General features: G+C 42.2%; 1 protein-coding gene across 7 annotated transcripts in view; it reads right to left on the bottom strand.

The window, feature by feature from the left end:
• SCAPER (S-phase cyclin A associated protein in the ER) overlaps positions 1-18,021 on the bottom strand; it is a 414,652-nt gene that overhangs the window by 31,857 nt on the left and 364,774 nt on the right. For 6 of the 7 annotated variants that reach the window (XM_044933045.2, XM_025271383.3, XM_025271385.3 and 3 more), the window contains one exon: positions 5,454-5,691. In XM_044933045.2, the coding sequence (XP_044788980.1) occupies positions 5,454-5,691 (238 nt within the window). Of the gene's footprint in view, positions 1-2,102; positions 3,032-5,453; positions 5,692-18,021 lie in introns of those variants that run through there. The other variant, XM_025271386.3, reaches the window with a different exon arrangement.

Here is an 18,021-nt window from a genome sequence, read left to right as displayed (position 1 = left end):
GAAACGAAATTACTGCTAAATTTTAAGAGTGCCTTCTGCCTCAGTTTCATTGCATTGAGACAAAATGTTTTTCAAGCCCCAAAGAGACTTCAGGAGGGCCTCGATCCTTTAAATCAGGAGTGACACCTTCTCAGCTCAGCCCTTATTTAATTAGTTGTGTCCAGCTTGCTGTGACCCAGTGCCCTCTGTTTAACCTTTACTGATAAGAGCAGGTCAAGGGGCATGCAAGTTTGAATATAAAAATTAAACCAATTTTTCAAGGAAACCATATTTCCTTTTTAGCCAGAATTAATTGCCAAGTCAGTACATTGATTTGTTTCTTGAGACCACCTTCAATTGTAAAAACTGTCAAAGAGTATGCAATATACAATACCCGGGATCTCAAGGCCATCTGTGCCAATATGAATTCAGAGTGAAATAAAAGTCTTTGCTGAAGGGAGAAAAATATTTTGACAGCCTTATTAGTATACAATGAAATGGAACCAGTTAAGAAAATATTCTAATGGATAACCTTTTGTTACCACTATGCAACACGTTGTCACACAAAACAATTACGTAGGTTTATGGCTCTGAAGAAAGGTACAGGAACAGTGGGAATGCGGCACTCAATACTTAACCTTCTGATTCAACACCTGCAAGATGCAACATTGGGTAAATTCTTTACCCCTTTGGAATCTGAGTCAGTCTACAGGGCCTACTATGTGCTAGCTTTGTTGTTGTTCGGTCGTTAGGTCGTGTCTGACTCTTTGCAACCCCATGGGCTGCAGCACACCAGGCTCCTCTGTCCTTTATTGTCTCCTGGAGTTTGCTCAAATTCGCGTCCATTGAGTCCGTGATGCTATCTAGCCATCTCATCCTCTGCCATCCCCTTCTTCTCTTGCCTTCAATCTTTCCCAGTATCAGGGTCTCTTCCGATGAACTGGCTCTTTGCATCAGGTGTCCAAAGTATTGGAGCTTCAGCATTAGTCCTTCCAATGAATATTCAGGGTTGATTTCCTTTAGGATTGACTGGTTTGATCTCCTTGCAATCCAAGGGACTCTCAAGAGTCTTCTCCAACACCACAGTTCAGAAGCATCAATTCTTTGGTGCTCAGCCTTTGTCATGGTTCAGCTCTCATATTACTATGCTGACAAAGGTCTGTGTTGACAAAGCTACGGTTTTGCCAGTAGTCCTTTACGGATGTGAGAGCTGGCCCATAAAAAAGGCTGAGCACTGAAGATTTGATGCTTTTTAACTGTGGTGTTGGAGAAGACTCTTGAGAGTCCCTTGGATTGCAAGGAGATCAAACCAGTCAATCCTAAAAGAAATCAACCCTGAATCTTCATTGGAAGGACTGATGCTGAAACTGAAGCTCCAATACTTTGGCCACCTGATGTGAAGAACTGACTCATAGGAAAAGATCCTGATGCTGGGAAAGACTGAAGATGGGAGTAGAAGGGGATGACAGGACGAGATGTTTGGATGGCATCACTGACTCAATGGACATGAGTTTGAGCAAACTCTGGGAGATGATGAAGGACAGGGAAGCCTGGCATGCTGGTAGTCCATGGGGTTGCAGAGTCGGACACAACTGAGCAACTGAACAACAACTCACATCCGTACATGACTACTGAAAAAACCATAGCTTTGACTATATGGACCTTTGTCAGCAAAGTGATGTCTCTGCTTATTAATATGCTGTCTAGGTTTGCCACAGCTTTCCTTCCAAGGAGCAAGCTAGCTAGCACAGTGCTTTTATGTAGTCTCATTTAATCCTTAGGCTTGTGAGGTAAGTGTTTTTAATCTCTACTTTAAAAATAAGAAACTGAAGTTTAAGGACTCATATGACTTGTCTCGGAGAAGGCAATGGCACCCGACTCCAGTACTTTGGCCTGGAAAATCCCATGGATGGAGGAGCCTGGTGGGCTGCAGACCATGGGGTTGCTAGAGTTGGACACAACTGAGTGACTTCACTTTCACTTTTCACTTTCATGCATTGGAGAAGGAAATGGCAACCCACGCCAGTGTTCTTGCCTGGAGAATCCCAGGGACAGGGAAGCCTGGTGGGCTGCCGTCTATGGGGTCACACAGAGTCGGATACAACTGAAGTGACTTAGCAGCATGACTTGTCTAAGGTCATACAACTTGGTAGTGTGATGGCTCAAAGTCAGGTCAGTCTGACTCCAGACCCAGAGGTCTTGATGAGGATGTTTCTCTGTAACAGCTCTGCAGAGATGCATTGCTGTGATGCACTGGGACTCAACCTGTTGACATGTCTCACGTTGTCTTGTCTAACCTTTCAGAGGGTCAGACCACTGATCTCATTTCAGTTTTCTTCAGTTCCGTTGATCCTTCCAGGCAGTTCATAAACTGTCTCCCAGATTTTTTCTGAGGTCAAACCCATATTGTATCTAAAATCTCTTTTTCTGTGTTTGTTATACTTGATCTTAGCCAAAAGGCTGAGAAGTGATCCAGTGCTTATTATAAACACAGTTGCTAAAATCTTACTTTTGACAATAAGTTGTTTTAATGAACTAGAATATGAGCTTCTCTGACCATATCTATCATAAAAATACTTTTCTCCCAAACTCACCCATCGCTTTACAATGCAAATATTGTATATTTGTACCACATTTACTTGAGCACTGCACACTTGATCAGATGTCTATCTACATCAATAATGTCTGTGTGGAAAGATGTTTTTGCTTTAGCATGCTAAACAGACTACAGTGGTTGGTTAAGAAAACAACCATAAACCTTTGCCAGTCCTCCCTTTGAGAGAAGGGACCTATGTCTTCTCTTGAATCTGGAAAGCTGTAACCAATAGAGTATGGCTGATATATAACTATAGCACTTCAGAGGCCAGGTCATAAAAAGCCATACAGCTTCTGTCTGGTCCTTGGGGAGCACATGTTTTCCAGAAGTTTCCTCTCAGGATACTCCTACCGAGAACACAGACACAACGATGTTCTGAGAAGCCCAAGTCACGTAGCGAAGCCATATGTAGAGTCTACGGCCAGCAGTCCCGGTGAATCCGGTCTTTGAGGATTCCTGGGCATAAAATATGAGAGTGAAGGAGCCTCCAGCTGATTTCAGTTCCCAGCTATCTGAGTCAACCTGCTCCTTCTCTCCACACTCTCCACCCCAGGATTCGAGCCCCTCAGCGGAAGCCCTACATCGTGGAGTAGTGACGAGCCACCCCTACTGTTAAAAGCCCTGCTGGAACTGCAGACCCACAGAATCTATGATCATGATAAAATGGTTGCTGTTTACCCCACTAAGTTTGTTTTTAAATGGATAAAAGTAACTGGTGCAATAAGGTAATCACTGGTAGATGTATTAAATATTAAAGGCCCTGAGGCTAGCAATTCCAGGCATCTGGGTCCCTGCACATCCTGACGTATGAGAGTAAGAGAAAAACACGTGCTGGACTCTGAGCACCAAAAGGATGGCAGCCAAGAGGAAAGGCCCCCGCAGGCCTTCCTGGCCCATGGTTAAGGGGAAAAGGGAACCTGGAAACAGTGTCTGGGGAGAGAATGAGAAATTGTGATGGCAAAATTGACTAAAATAAAAGAAGACAGGGGAGTCAGGGAAGAGATCAAGAAAAGAAGATACAGCAGGGAAGAATTAAGAGAAATACAGAGTAACAGGAAGGACAGAGGAGAAAGAAGCAAAAGAACTGTTGGGTACCAGCCAAGAAAAGACATTCCACTCAGGAGGTGGGCATTTCACTCTAAGAATGGCTGGAACACTCCTGAGTCACCTTGGTATCTTTCCTGAGGTTGAAGCAAACGTGGTTCAAGTAGGGGGTATATTTTGGGCTTGATGAGGCAACGAGCTAGAGAGGAGAAATCTTGGTTTTTATCTTAGTTTGGCATGAAGAGCTCCAGAAATAGATTTTACATTTTTCTCACATTATTGGCCATTGTGCCTAACGGCCCTGAGGGAGCAGAGCTGGAAGGAGTTGTGTGGTTCTCCTTCTGAGTGAGGCTGGACAGGCTGTGAGCTCATGGAGGTGTGAGGGTGGGGCAGGCACCTGGGGCTCCCTGACACTCAGAGTGACTGATGGAATGGCCCACTTAATGGAAATGCTCGTGTATGAAGTGGAGCCCCCTGCAGCAAAATAAATCCTGGTCAGAAGACCCATAAAACCAGAAACTGAGGAATACTTTTTATTTGTTATTTGCTTTTCACAATCCCTGGTAACAAAAGAAATCACTCTAGTTGGATCTAGCCCATGGGTAGCCTGTTGGTCCCCATATTCTGAGGACATAAAATGAGCATATCTTGATTTCCAAGCTGTTTCCAGATACAACATAGTGGGGTTGAGTCTTCATAAAACACAAATGTTATGTTCAACCCAGAGGCCAGAGCTACTGGCATTTTCTCTTGTTAAAGGTGCAGCTGTAACCGCTCGGAACTTTACATATTGTGTAGTTACCACCTCAGGCTAGTTTAAGAGCTTTGAAAACTGAAAAGCATTAACCCCAAGGAAGAGACTTCTGTTCTTGGGAGGGATAAACTAACTCTACAAAGTTGAAAGATACTGAATCCAGTGGTACAATTGACTCATAATTTCCAGCTGTCAAGAGAACAAGAATTACATTTGTCACTAGCTACAAAATAGAAGTGTTTCTTCCATTTTGCCATGGCCAAAGACCACACTTTTCATACGTCTGTATCTCTGTAACCTTTTTCCCTTTAAGCAAAGCAATTCATCTAAATTATGGGTTCATCATCTGCCAAGTTTGTTCCTTTTTTAATGAAATCACTTGACAGTTAATAAACTGAAAGAGAAAGTCTACTCCTTGGGGCTTGCTCTGTTCCAAAGGTTCAGTGTTTTTGAAAATTAAATTTCCTACATGAAAAAAAATCTGTTTCTAAGCTGACAGTCTGGTGTTGCAGCACAAAGCAATTTTTCTTTCTTTAGCTATAAAAACTTAATTTATAGGGGTTTGCACATTTAACTATGCATGTACTTTACATTGGACACCAGTCAGTTAAATCACCCATAGAAAGTCATCAATCAAAACAATTTATCTAATTTTGGTTCTGCTTATATAAGAAACCATTACTTTCCTTAATATTTAAATGTTTATAGGATGATAATGGTTTTTCTAAAGAAATCAAGACAGAAGATTTGTAAGTAGCAGAGTGGCATAGGCTGGGCTTCATATAACCACGGGTACCAGTCCTGGCTCAGCTATGTGTAGCCCTGGGAAATTACTTAACTGCCAGCATTCCCATCTGTAAAATGGGTATAATAATATTTTGGAGGGCAGTCATGAGAATAAATAAGAAAGCATATGCAGAGCACTTAATACAGTTCCCAGAATATAGTAGCTTAATAAATAGCATGTACTGTAATTCCCGTTATTGTAGCTTATTCCTGATACTCCACTCCAGGAGAAGAACCTCTCATCATATCTACATGAAATTATTAACTCTTGGTTGGTTAACCAACTCCTGGTACCTGGAAAGCAGGCAGATCAAGAACTGCGAAGCTGTTGAAGAAACGCAAACTCTGGATGGCCACTTGGACTGTGCTCTGAGCATAGCTCTCCTTGGGACTCGCAGCGCTGGGGTCTGAGACCGTGCCGTGGAAGAGGGCGCAGTAGAGCATGTGCAGAACTCCAGCCAGGTCTGTGGCCTGAAGAGCAGCTGCCAGCCCTGTGGGATCCTGGCGATTATCGTCAAATATGCTGTACGACCTGACAAAGAAACGAATTCAAGTCTTTAAGAGAAATCTACTTAAAGGATGTTAGCATTTTTACAGGTCAAATGGAACAAGACAAGCAGACCGTTAAAAGCAAACCATGTGAGTTGTGTAGGGAGGTAACAAGAAACCTCAAGGAATAAAGGCAGCCCTCCCCCACCCCGGTGCACCGTGGCCTGCCCTTTTCTCCAGCTGGGAGGCCAGGCTGCTGCGCCAGTGGCAAGGGAGCACGCTGCGGCCAGTGCTGAGGCCGCTATTGCCCCTGGGCCCTCTGCAGTCTGGGCAGCCCCGCTGTGTTTAGACTCCAGGTCTGCAGGAACTGGACAGAGTCCATGAGAGCTGCTGAGACTCGGAAGTCAGGAACACCATGGCTTGCTTTCTGGATACACTTGGGGGTCTTCTCAGGGGAAGCAGTTATCAGGAAAGCATGAGGCCTCAAAAACCCAGCAGTGTGCTGGTATACTGTGACAGGGAGACACTTCAGCTGCTTTTGAAGGCACAGTTCTGTCCTCAAGGAGCACTGGAAGGACAGGTTGCAGGGGCCAGATTGCCAAGAACAAGCTGGTGCTGGATTAGCTTTATACAAACCACCTTGGAGTCAGCTTAGCAACAATGGCAGGCAATGCTCTGGATAAGCAAGAAGCAGTGGTAGTGGCAAACGATTCCTAAAGTCAATGGGAAGTGCTGTTGTTCAGTCGCCACGTCGTGCCATGATCCCACGGACTGCGGGCCTCCCTGTCCCTCACTATCTCCTGGAGTTTGCCCAAGTTCATGTCCATTTCTTTGGTGAGGGTTTGTTAAATTTGTCTCACTCTTGAACTCAGGTATACATGAAGTATCTAGTGACCATGAGCCTAGAGTTTAATAAGTAAGTGCATCTGGCAAGCATTCATTCACCTCCTTTTCCCCCCTAGAAACTACATCCAGGTTTCTCTCCCCTTCTCACAGCCAACATGCTTCAGGTGGGGCCCCCTTCCTATTCACTCTGGCTCAAGGGTGAATAGGTCTAAGGTAAGGGGTACATTCTGATCTGAAAGGGTACATTCTATTTCTCTGATGGTTCAGCAAGGTTTGGGGATGGCACGTGTCACTGTCAGAGCTGATGGAATGGAGGGAGATTTTTGTGCTGAAATGCCTGGAGAGAAGGCCTCACTTTTTCTCCCAGGGTCTGAATCGGAGACGGAAGGTCGGTAGCTGCAGCGGCCATGTGCTCTACCCACTGCACAAGTGCTCAGGTCTTAGTGTTGTTCCAAGGGGGTCAGTCACCTTCCTTCATGGGACAACATGTCTTTACGTTTCTGTCACAGGTTGATGCCCTTCCCTACTTTCAACACTAACTCAGGTTCCTCCTGACCTTCCCTTTTCTACTGTTATTGTTCCTTTCAACAGGAATCTAGAAGAAGAGAGAGGCACTGAAGATCTACGCTTATCTTGTACACTTGCCCAGAAGCACAGAAGAGATGCCACTAAGTAACTACAAATTTGAAAGTGCTGGCTGGCAAGCTTCTAGTATCTTGTCTGGTTTTCTAATCCATAACTTATCCCTAAAGGGATTATTTTATTCATTCTGATTTGCTAGTCTCATCAGAGTTTTCTTCGTAACCACAGCATGCACTTCCTGACTGTGCACTATTGCTGGGATGGCTAAGAGCGTGGCATGACGCTGACACTTGTTCTCTTCTCAAGAGCAGCTCTTATGAAATACCACCGTCTCAGCTGCACGGCAGGACCTGCTAACTCCACGCACACCTTCCACCGTGCCGCATTCCTAGTTCCTCACAGTTGGTGGAGAACGTATGCTTCTCCTGATTGCACGCAGGACACAACTGAGACCCTCAGAGATTCAGTGAGATGTTTGAGGTCATAAATATTTGTCAGTGGCAAAGGCAGGGGTACCACCAAAAATTCTGACCCTTTAAAGGCGGTGCTTTGTCCAAACACCAAAACATTAGGCCAAATAGGTGACCTCTTCTTTTATCTCCATGTGTTCTCTTAAATTAAATCTTGGGATAAACTGTTAAACAAGTTACACAGACTGTAATGTAATTCTGTATCATCATAGAGAGACATCTTCTGTCTTATGGGACTCAATAAAAACAGAAAGTTAAGAAATGTTATTTATTTGCTTAGAGATATATTGAACCTTTACACAAACTGCTAGCTAATGTCAGTTTAGTTTGCCCTTCCTTCCATTATAGCCCTAAGAGTTAGGGGTCAGACCTTGACTAAAGACTGAGTAGAGATTAATCTCTCCAAGTGGAGATTAATGTGCCTGAGTTTATTATATAGATTCCAAAAAGGGGTCTGTGTTTGTTTAACCAATGCCTTTTAGAACCAATGACAATCAGAAGACATTTCTCCCTAAAGTTAATTTCTAATAGGCTTTCAGAAGCTTGGAGCTGAGTGACATCATGGCTGGTGACAAGAGTTTTTCTGCGATTTGCTCTGTGATTCAGCATGGTGACCTCCCTCTTACTGCCTGTGCTGTTTTTAACCTGATTATCATCATATTCAAATGCAGATATTCAGGGATACAGCATTATCATTTAGATCACTTTGTAATAGTTACTCTTTGCAAGCATTTTTGAAATGATATGACTTCACTGCTACTATTTCTTCAAAAGAATAAATTTTTTAAAAAGGCAGCAAGTGAAGATCATAGTAGTTTCTCTTCTCTCCACCCCTTCCCCACTCCCCCTGCCCCCCCAATTAGGAAAACACGAAACTATAAAACAACATAACTCAGGATCTTTTGCAATATTCTTCTGATGAAATAAAAATGCTGATTCGGAAAAGTCAAGGCATTCAAGAACTCAGATGTGGAAATGGTTCAAAATGTATATAATATTGCTTTGTGGAAAGGATGATTCATTTCAAAGTGAGACTATAGGATATACAGAGTGGAGGGGAGAGAGAGGGCTTGTTGACTTCATTTGACTTCCACAGGACAAATGTAGACCTGAAAGGACTTTAGAGAATGTTTACTTTTGATTTAGTCTGAAATACAGATAATTTGTCCATGAACAGGCCACTGGCTCCTGTTGGTCTTAAATGTCAGCTATAATCACTTTAAGCCTAAATGTTTATAATAAAAAAGTAAAAGGCCTTATTCATATCAGGCACAGGTTATAAAGTTTTCTTTTCAAAATACATGGAAGATATGAAAAATCAGATCTGAAATTTTATATGTTACACCCTAAGATATTCTCAATTTTACTGGATTTTAAAGTGTTTTTGGTCTCTAAAATTAGGTATACTCATTTCTGTTCATTAAAAGTTACATACAATCAGTACTCCTGCACAGTTCTTGAAAACCCTACTTTGCCTTAAAGGAGAGTATAGCTAGGCAAAGAAAGCAGTAATTTGTGTGGGTATGAATCAAGTGCCATCCATTCCATTTCTGAGATTTTATTTTTTTATTTATTTTTTTTTTACATTAAAATTTTTTTTTTTTATTTTATTTTAAACTTTACATAACTGTATTAGTTTTGCCAAATATCAAAATGAATCCGTTTCTGAGATTTTAAACTATGTATTAGGTCCTATTTGGCCCAAAAAGGCAGCTCTGAGAGTTGCAGACACTATAACCCCCCTTCCCCACTTGTTCTTGGCTTGCTGGTATCTTGGTTCTTGTATCCCTGGTCCCAGATTTCTGGTGTGGTAACAACCACCTTGACGCCCTTCAGTGTTGGTGATCTTCTAGACAGCTCTCTGAGCTTCTGAGATTTGGCCTTTGCTCCCTTCTTTAGATCTAGAATCCCTGAGGTATCTTGTTAGAACCTTCCGTTTTAGTCTCTGAACCCAGAACACTCTGCCCAAATGTTTGCATAGGGCTTGGGGTGGACGGAGTTAAGTCACTGTCCCACCCAATGATGAATGTGAACTTCACTGTTCAAAGAGAAGTGAATTATTTCTTAGAGAGGTATTCCAGCTGTGGGGTCTTATGTACTGGGATAGTCTGAGAATCAGACTCTGTGGTGAGCAAAAAGGACATGATTATCTGTCATATACTCTTTGCTTAAAAAGCCAAAGTACCTGTGCTCCAGGAACGATGACCACCTGTAATGCAAAGTCAAGGAAGACCAGGCCCTTGCCTTACAGAAGGTTATAGTCTAACAGGGGCCTTTTCATACTATTCCCTATGTCACTCAATATGTCAGCAAATTTGGAAAACTCAGCAGTGGCCACAGAACTGGAAAAGGTCAGTTTTCATTTCAATCCCAAACAAGGGCAGTGCCAAAGAATGTACAAACTGCCATACAACTGTGCTCGTTTCATATGCTAACAAGGTTATGTTCAAAATACTTCAAGCTAGGCTTAAGCAGTATGTGAACTAAGAACTTCTAGATGTACAAGCTGGGTTTAGGAAAGGCAGAAGAAAGACAGCAAATTGCTAACATCCTTGGGATCACAGAGAAAGCAAGGGAATTCCAGAAAAACATCTACTTCTGCTTCACTGACTACACAAAATCCTTTGTATAGATCACAACAAACTGGAAAATTCTTAAAGAGATGGGAATACAAGATCATTTTACCTGTCTCCTGTGAAACATGTATGCAGGTCAAGAAGCAACAGTTAGAACCTTATATGGAAGAACTGACAGGTTCAAAATTGGGAAAGGAGTACGTCAAGGCTGTATATTGTCATTCTGCTTATTTTTAGCTTATATGGAGAGTATATCATGTGAAACGCCAGGCTGGATGACTCACAAGCTGGAATCAAGATTGCTGGGAGAAATATCAACAAACTCAAATATATAGATGATACCACTCAAATGGCAGAAAGTGAAGAGGAATGAAAAAGCTTCTTGATGAAGGGGAAAGAGAAGAGTGAAAAAGCTGGCTTAAAACACAACATTCAGAAAAATAAGATCGTAGAACCCAGTCCCATCACTTCATAGAAAATAGAAGGGGAAACAGTGGAAACAGTGACAGATTTTATTTTCTTCAACTCCAAAATCACTGTGGATGGTGACTGAAGCCATGAAATTAAAAGATGCTTGCTCCTTGGAAGGAAAGCTATGACAAACCTAGAGAGCATATTAAAAAGCAAAGACACCACTTTGCTGACAAAGGTCCAAATAGTCAAAGCTATGGTTTTTCCAGTGGTCATGTACAGACGTGAGAGTTGGACCATAGAGAAGGCCTAGTGCCTAAGAAGTGATGCTTTCAAACGATGGTGCTTAAGAAGACTCTTGAGAGTCCCTTGGACAGCAAGGAGATCAAACCAGTCAATCCTAAAGGAAATCAACCCTGAACACTCACTGGAAGGACTAACGCTGAAGCTCCAATACTTTGGCCACCTGATGCAACAAGCCGACTCACTGGAAGAGACCCTGATGCTGGGAAAGATTGAAGGCAAAAGGAGAAGAGGGTGACAGAGGATAAGATGCTAAGATAGCATCACTGACTCAACGGACATGAATTTGAGCAAACTCTGGGAAAGAGTAGAGGACAAGGAAGCCTGGCATGCAGCTGTCCATGGGGTCACAAAGAGTCGGACACGACTTAGTGACTGAAGAACAAGTAGGCAGGTATATGCATCAGTTTGCTATCGCTGCTGGAATAAATCATCACAAACTAGCTGTTCAAAGGGTTTCCCAGGTGGCACAGTAGTAAGAATCTGCCTGCCAATACCGGAGATGTGAGTTTTATTCCTGGGTCAGGCAGATCCCATGGAGTAGGAAATGGCAACCCACTCCAGCATTTTTGCCTGGAATAGTCCTTGGACAGAGCACTACAATTCCTGGTGGGCTACAATCCATGGAGTCCAGCTGGACAAGACTGAGCGACTGAGCAGGTACACATGCAAGCAGTTGTTGAAAAACAACTCAAATTTATTTTCTTAAAATTCTGGGAATCAAAAATCCAAAACAAGCCTCACTAGGCTAAAATCAAGGTGTTACCAGAGCTTTGTTCCTTTTGGAGGCTGTAGGAGAGAATTTTTTTCCTTGGCTTTTACAACTTCTATAGTACAGTGCATTCCTTGGTTCCTGGCCCTTTCTTCCATTTTCAATGTCAGCAGCACAGCATCTTCAAATACCTCTCTTAACACTGACTTTCCTGCTCCCATCTCACTTATAAGGACTGGCCGCACTAAGCGCAGCGGTGGCTGCAACCAGCGCACTAAGCGCGGCCAAGAGGAGCTACCCCACGTACAAGGTCAGGGGCAGAAGCCGGGAGGACCCTATGCCCCAAGGGCGGCGGCCAAGAGGAGTTACCCCACGTCCGAGATCTGGGGTTGCGGCGGAGAGTGCCAGGCTGCGACGGCGCAGGAAGGGCCGAGAAGAGCTACCCAAGTCCAGGGTCAGAGGCGGCGGCCGGTAGGAGCTACCCAACGCCCCCACATCTGAGGCCAGGGGCGGCCGCCGGGAGGACCTACCCCACGTCCAACGAGCAGCGGCTGCGCAGGCGCAGAAGGGCCCAGAGGAGCTATCCCACATTGAAGGTCAGAAAGGGCGGTGGTGAGGAGATACCCCTCATCCAAGGTAAGGAGCAGCGGCTGCGCTTTGCTGGAGCAGGCGTGAAGAGATACCCCACGTCCAAGGTAAGAGAAACCCAAGTAAGACGGTAGGTGTTGCAAGAGGGCATCAGGGCAAACACACTGAAACCATACTCACAGAAAACTAGTCAATCTAATCACACTAGGACCACAGCCTTGTCTAACTCAATGAAACTAAGCCATGCCCTTGGGGCCACCCAAGACAGGCGGGTCATGGTGGAAAGGTCTGACAGAACGTGGTCCACTGGAGAAGGGAATGGCAAACTACTTCAGTATTCTTGCCTTGAGAACCCCATGAACAGTATGAAAAGGCAAAATGATAGGATACTGAAAGAGGAACTCCCCAGGTCAGTAGGGGCCCAATATGCTACTGGAGATCAGTGGAGAAATAACTCCAGAAAGAATGAAGGGATGGAGCCAAAGCAAAAACAATACCCAGTTGTGGATGTGACTGGTGATAGAAGCAAGGTCCGATGCTGTAAAGACCAGTATTGCATAGGAACCTGGAATGTCAGGTCCATGAATCAAGGCAAATTGGAAGTGGTCAAACAAGAGATGGCAAGAGTGAATGTAGCAGCGAACTGAAATGGACTGGAATGGGTGAATTTAACTCAGATGACCATTATATCTACTACTGTGGGCAGGAATCCCTCAGAAGAAATGGAGTAGCCATCATGGTCAACAAAAGAGCCTGAAATTCAGTACTTGGATGCAATCTCAAAAACAACAGAATGATCTCTGTTCGTTTCTAAGGCAAACCATTCAATATCACAGTAATCCAAGTCTATGCCCCAACCAGTAACGCTGAAGAAGCTGAAGTTAAACGGTTCTATGAAGACCTACAAGACCTTTTAGAACTAACACCCAAAAAAGATGTCCTTTTCATTATAGGGGACTGGAATGCAAAAGTAGGAAGTCAAGAAACACCTGGAGTAACAGGCAAATTTGGCCTTGGAATACAGAATGAAGCAGGGCAGAGACTAATAGAGTTTTGCCAAGAAAATGCACTGGTCATAACAAACACCCTCTTCCAACAACACAAGAGAAGACTCTATAGATGGACATCACCAGATGGTCAACACCGAAATCAGATTGATTATATTCTTTGCAGCCAAAGATGGAGAAGCTCTATACAGTCAACAAAAACAAGACTGGGAGCTGACTGTGGCTCAGATCATGAACTCCTTATTGCCAAATTCAGACTTAAATTGAAGAAAGTAGGGGAAACCACTAGACCATTCACATATGACCTAAATCAAATCCCTTTCAAATCCCTTATGATTATACAGTAGAAGCAAGAAATAGATTTAAGGGCCTAGATCTGATAGATAAGAGTGCCTGATGAACTATGGAATGAGGTTTGTGACATTGTATAGGAGACAGGGATCAAGACCATTCCCATGGAAAACAACTGCAAAAAAGCAAAATGGCTGTCTGGAGAGGCCTTACAAATAGCTGTGAAAAGAAGAGAAGTGAAAAGCAAAGGAGAAAAGGAAAGATATAAGCATCTGAATGCAGAGTTCCAAAGAATAGCAAGAAGAGATAAGAAATTTCGCCTTCCTCAGCGATCAGTGCAAAGAAATAGAGGAATGGGAAAGACTAGAGATCTCTCCAAGAAAATTAGACATACCAAGGGAACATTTCATGCAAAGATGGGCTCAATAAAGGACAGAAATGGTATGGACCTAACAGAAGCAGAAGATATTAAGAAGAGGTGGCAAGAATACACAGAAGAACTGTACAAAAAGCATCTTCATGACCCAGATAATCATGATGGTGTGATCACTCACCTAGAGCCAGACATCCTGGAATGTGAAGTCAAGTGGGCCTTAGAAAGCATCACTACGAACAAAGCTAGTGGAGGTGATGGAATTCCAGTTGAGCTATTTCAAATCCTGAAAGATGATGCTGTGAAAGTGCTGCACTCAATATGCCAGCAAATGTGGAAAACTCAGCAGTGGCCACAGGACTGGAAAAGGTCAGTTTTCATTCCAATCCCAAAGAAAGGCAATGCCAAAGAATGCTCAAACTACCGCACAATTGCACTCATCTCACACGCTAGTAAAGTAATGCTCAAAATTCTCCAAGCCAGGCTTCAGCAATATGTGAACTGTGAACTTCCAGATGTTCAAGCTGGTTTTAGAAAAGGCAGAGGAACCAGAGATCAAATTGCCAACATCCGCTGGATCATGGAAAAAGCAAGCGAGTTCCAGAAAAACATCTATTTCTGCTTTATTGACTATGCCAAAGCCTTTGACTGTGTGGATCACAATCAACTGTGGAAAATTCTGAAAGAGATGGGAATACCAGACCACCTGACCTGCCTCTTGAGAAATGTGTATGCAGGTCAGGAAGCAACAGTTAGAACTGGACATGGAACAACAGACTGGTTCCAAATAGGAAAAGGAGTACGTCAAGGCTGTATATTGTCACCCTGCTTATTTAACTTCTATGCAGAGTACATCATGAGAAACACTGGGCTGGAGGAAGCACAAGCTGGAATCAAGATTGCCGGAAGAAATATCAATCACCTCAGATATGCAGATGACACCACCCTTATGGCAGAAACTGAAGAGGAACTAAAAAGCCTCTTGATGAAAGTGAAAGTGGAGAGTGAAAAAGTTGGCTTAAAGCTCAACATTCAGAAAACAAAGATCATGGCATCCGGTCCCACCACTTCATGGGAAATAGATGGGGAAACAGTGGAAACAGTGTCAGACTTTATTTTTCTAGGCTCCAAAATCACTGCAGATGGTGACTGCAGCCATGAAATTAAAAGACGCTTACTCCTTGGAAGGAAAGTTATGACCAACCTAGATAGCATATTCAAAAGCAGAGACATTACTTTGCCAACAAAGGTCCATCTAGTCAAGGCTATGGTTTTTCCTGTGGTCATGTATGGTCGTGAGAGTTGGACTGTGAAGAAGGCTGAGCACCGAAGAATTGATGCTTTTGACCTGTGGTGTTGGAGAAGACTCTTGAGAGTCCCTTGGACTGCAAGGAGATCCAACCAGTCCATTCTGAAGGAGATCAGCCCTGGGATTTCTTTGGAGGGAATGATGCTAAAGCTGAAACTCCAGTACTTTGGCCACCTCATGCAAAGAGTTGACTCATTGGAAAAGACTCTGATGCTGGGAGGGATTGGGGGCAAGAGGAGAAGGGGACGACAGAGGATGAGATGGCTGGATGGCATCACTGACTCGATGGATGTGAGTCTCAGTGAACTCCGGGAGTTGGTGATGGACAGGGAGGCCTGGAGTGCTGCGATTCATGGGGTTGCAAAGAGTCAGACACGACTGAGCGACTGAACTGAACTGACTGAACTGATGATTACACTGGGCTCACCTGGGTAATCAAGACAACACTCTCTATCTCAAAATATTTAACTTAATCATTTTTGCAAAATTCTTTCTGCCATGTGAGATAACACATTTATAGGTTCTGAGATTAGGATACAGATACCTTTGGAAGAGCTATTATCTACCCCCATCCCCAATTTTTTTCCATTGTGGCAAAATACACATAAAGTCTACCATCTTAACTGTTTTTAAGTGTACAATTTAATGGTATTACATACATTCATGTTATACAAGCATCACTACCAACCATCTCCATGACTCATTCATTATGTAAAACTGAGACTCTAGACTCATTAAATAATAACTCTCCATTCCTTCTCCCCCTGGCAACCACCATTCTAGTTTGTGTCCATAATTCTGATCTCTATGTATGCAAGATAAGTGGAATCATTGTATACTATTTGTCTTTTTGTGACTGGCTTATTTTACTTAGCATAATGTCCTCAAGGTTCATCCACACTGTGTATATGGTAGAATTTCCTTCCTTTTTAAGGCTGTGCATTATTCCATTATATGTATATATCATATTTTGTTTATCAATTATGCACTGATGGACACTTGAGTTACTTCCATTTTAGCTATCGTGAATAATGCTGCTATGAACCTGGGTGTATAAACATATCTTCAAAACTCTGTTTTCAATTCTTTTGGATATATAAACAGAAATGGAATTCCTTAATCATATGGTAATTCTATTTTTAATTTTTAAGGAACTGTCATAATATCTTCTATAGCAGATATACCATTTTCATTCCCACCAATGATGCACAAGGGTTTCAGTTTCTCCACATCCTCACCAAAACTTGGTACTTTTTTTATAGTAGCCATTTCAATGGGTGTGAAGGGATACCTAATTGTAGTTTTGATATCCATTTCCCTATACAGATGTTGAGCATCTTTTCACGTGTTTATTGACCAATTTGTACTACTTCTTTGGAGAAATCTCTATTCAAGTTCTTTGCCCATTTTAAAAATGTGGTTATTTTGCTGTTGTTGAGTTTTAGTTTTCCATAGTTCCTGGATATCAGATATCATATAACTGATATATGACTTGCAAATATTTCCTTCCATTCTCTGCGTTGCTTCCTTACTCTATTGATATTCTTTTGATGCACAAATAAAAAAATTTTCATATAATCCAATTTGTCTACTTTTTCTTTTATTGCCTGTGCATCTGGTGTCATATCCAAAGAAATTCTTGCTAAATCCAATGTCAGGAAGTTTTTGCCCTGTCTTTTCTTCAAGGTGTTTATCATTCCATGTCTTACATTTAGGTCTCTGATCTATCTTAAATTAAGATGTTAGGTAAGTGCCCAGCTTCACTGTTTCATTTATGGATATCCAGTTAAAAGATTATGCTTTTCTATTCAATGGTCTTGGAACCTTTGTCAAAAATCATTTGACTGTACGTGCAAGGGTTTAAGTTTGGGCTCTCTATCCTATTCCACTGTTACATATGTCTGTATTCATGCCATTACCACACTATTTTGTTACTGTAGCATTGTAGTAAATTTTGAAATCAGGAAGTGTGAGTCCTCCCACTTTGTTCTTCTTTTTCAAAACTGTTTTGGTTATGTGAGATTCCATATGAGATTCCTTGAGATTCCATGTGAATTTAAGGATGGGCTTTTCTACTTCTGCAAAAGAGAGTCTTTGGGATTTTGATAGAAACTGCAAGTAATCTAGAGACTGCTTTGTGTAGTAGTGACATCTTCACAATATTAAGTTTTGTAATCCATGAACATGGGATGTGTTTCCAATTTATGCCTTCTTTAATTTCTTTTGGTAATGTTTTGTACTTTTCATTGCACAAGTCTTTCATCTTCTCGGTTAATTCCTAAGTATTTTATTCTTTTTGATGATATTATAAATGGAATTTTCATAATTTCCTTTTCAGATTATTCACTGTTATAGAAATGCAACTAATTCTTGTGAGCTTTGTATTGTTGTTTATTGAATTCAATTAGTCTTAACAGGTTTTTTCGTGTGTTCAATCTTTAGGGTTTTCTACATATAAGATCGTATCATCTGCAAACAGAAAATTTGTACTCCTTCCCTTCCAATTTCCATGCCTTTTATTTCTTTTTCTCACCTAATTGCTTTGGCTCAAACTTCCAGTACTATGTTGAATAGAAGTGGCAGAAGTGGGCATCCGTGCCTTATCCTGATGTTAGAGGAAAAGCTTGTATTATGTGGAGATAGTTTCTTTCTATTCCTAGTTTGTCGAGTATTATTTTCTTTTCATGAAAGATTGCTGAAATTTATCAAATGTTTTTCTGTATAGATTGAGATGACCATGTTTTGCCCACCTGCATTCTGTTAATGTGATCTATCAAACTGATTGGTGTACATATGTGGAACCATTACTGCACTCTAGGAACAAATCCCACTTGGTCATGGTGTATAATCCTTTAAACATGCTGCTGAATTTCGTGCGGTAGCATTCTGTTGAGGATTTTTACAT

This window comes from Bubalus bubalis, chromosome 20 (genome assembly GCF_019923935.1).
Source record: "Bubalus bubalis isolate 160015118507 breed Murrah chromosome 20, NDDB_SH_1, whole genome shotgun sequence".
NCBI lineage: Eukaryota > Metazoa > Chordata > Mammalia > Artiodactyla > Bovidae > Bubalus > Bubalus bubalis.
This window is presented reverse-complemented; position numbering and strand designations above follow the sequence as displayed.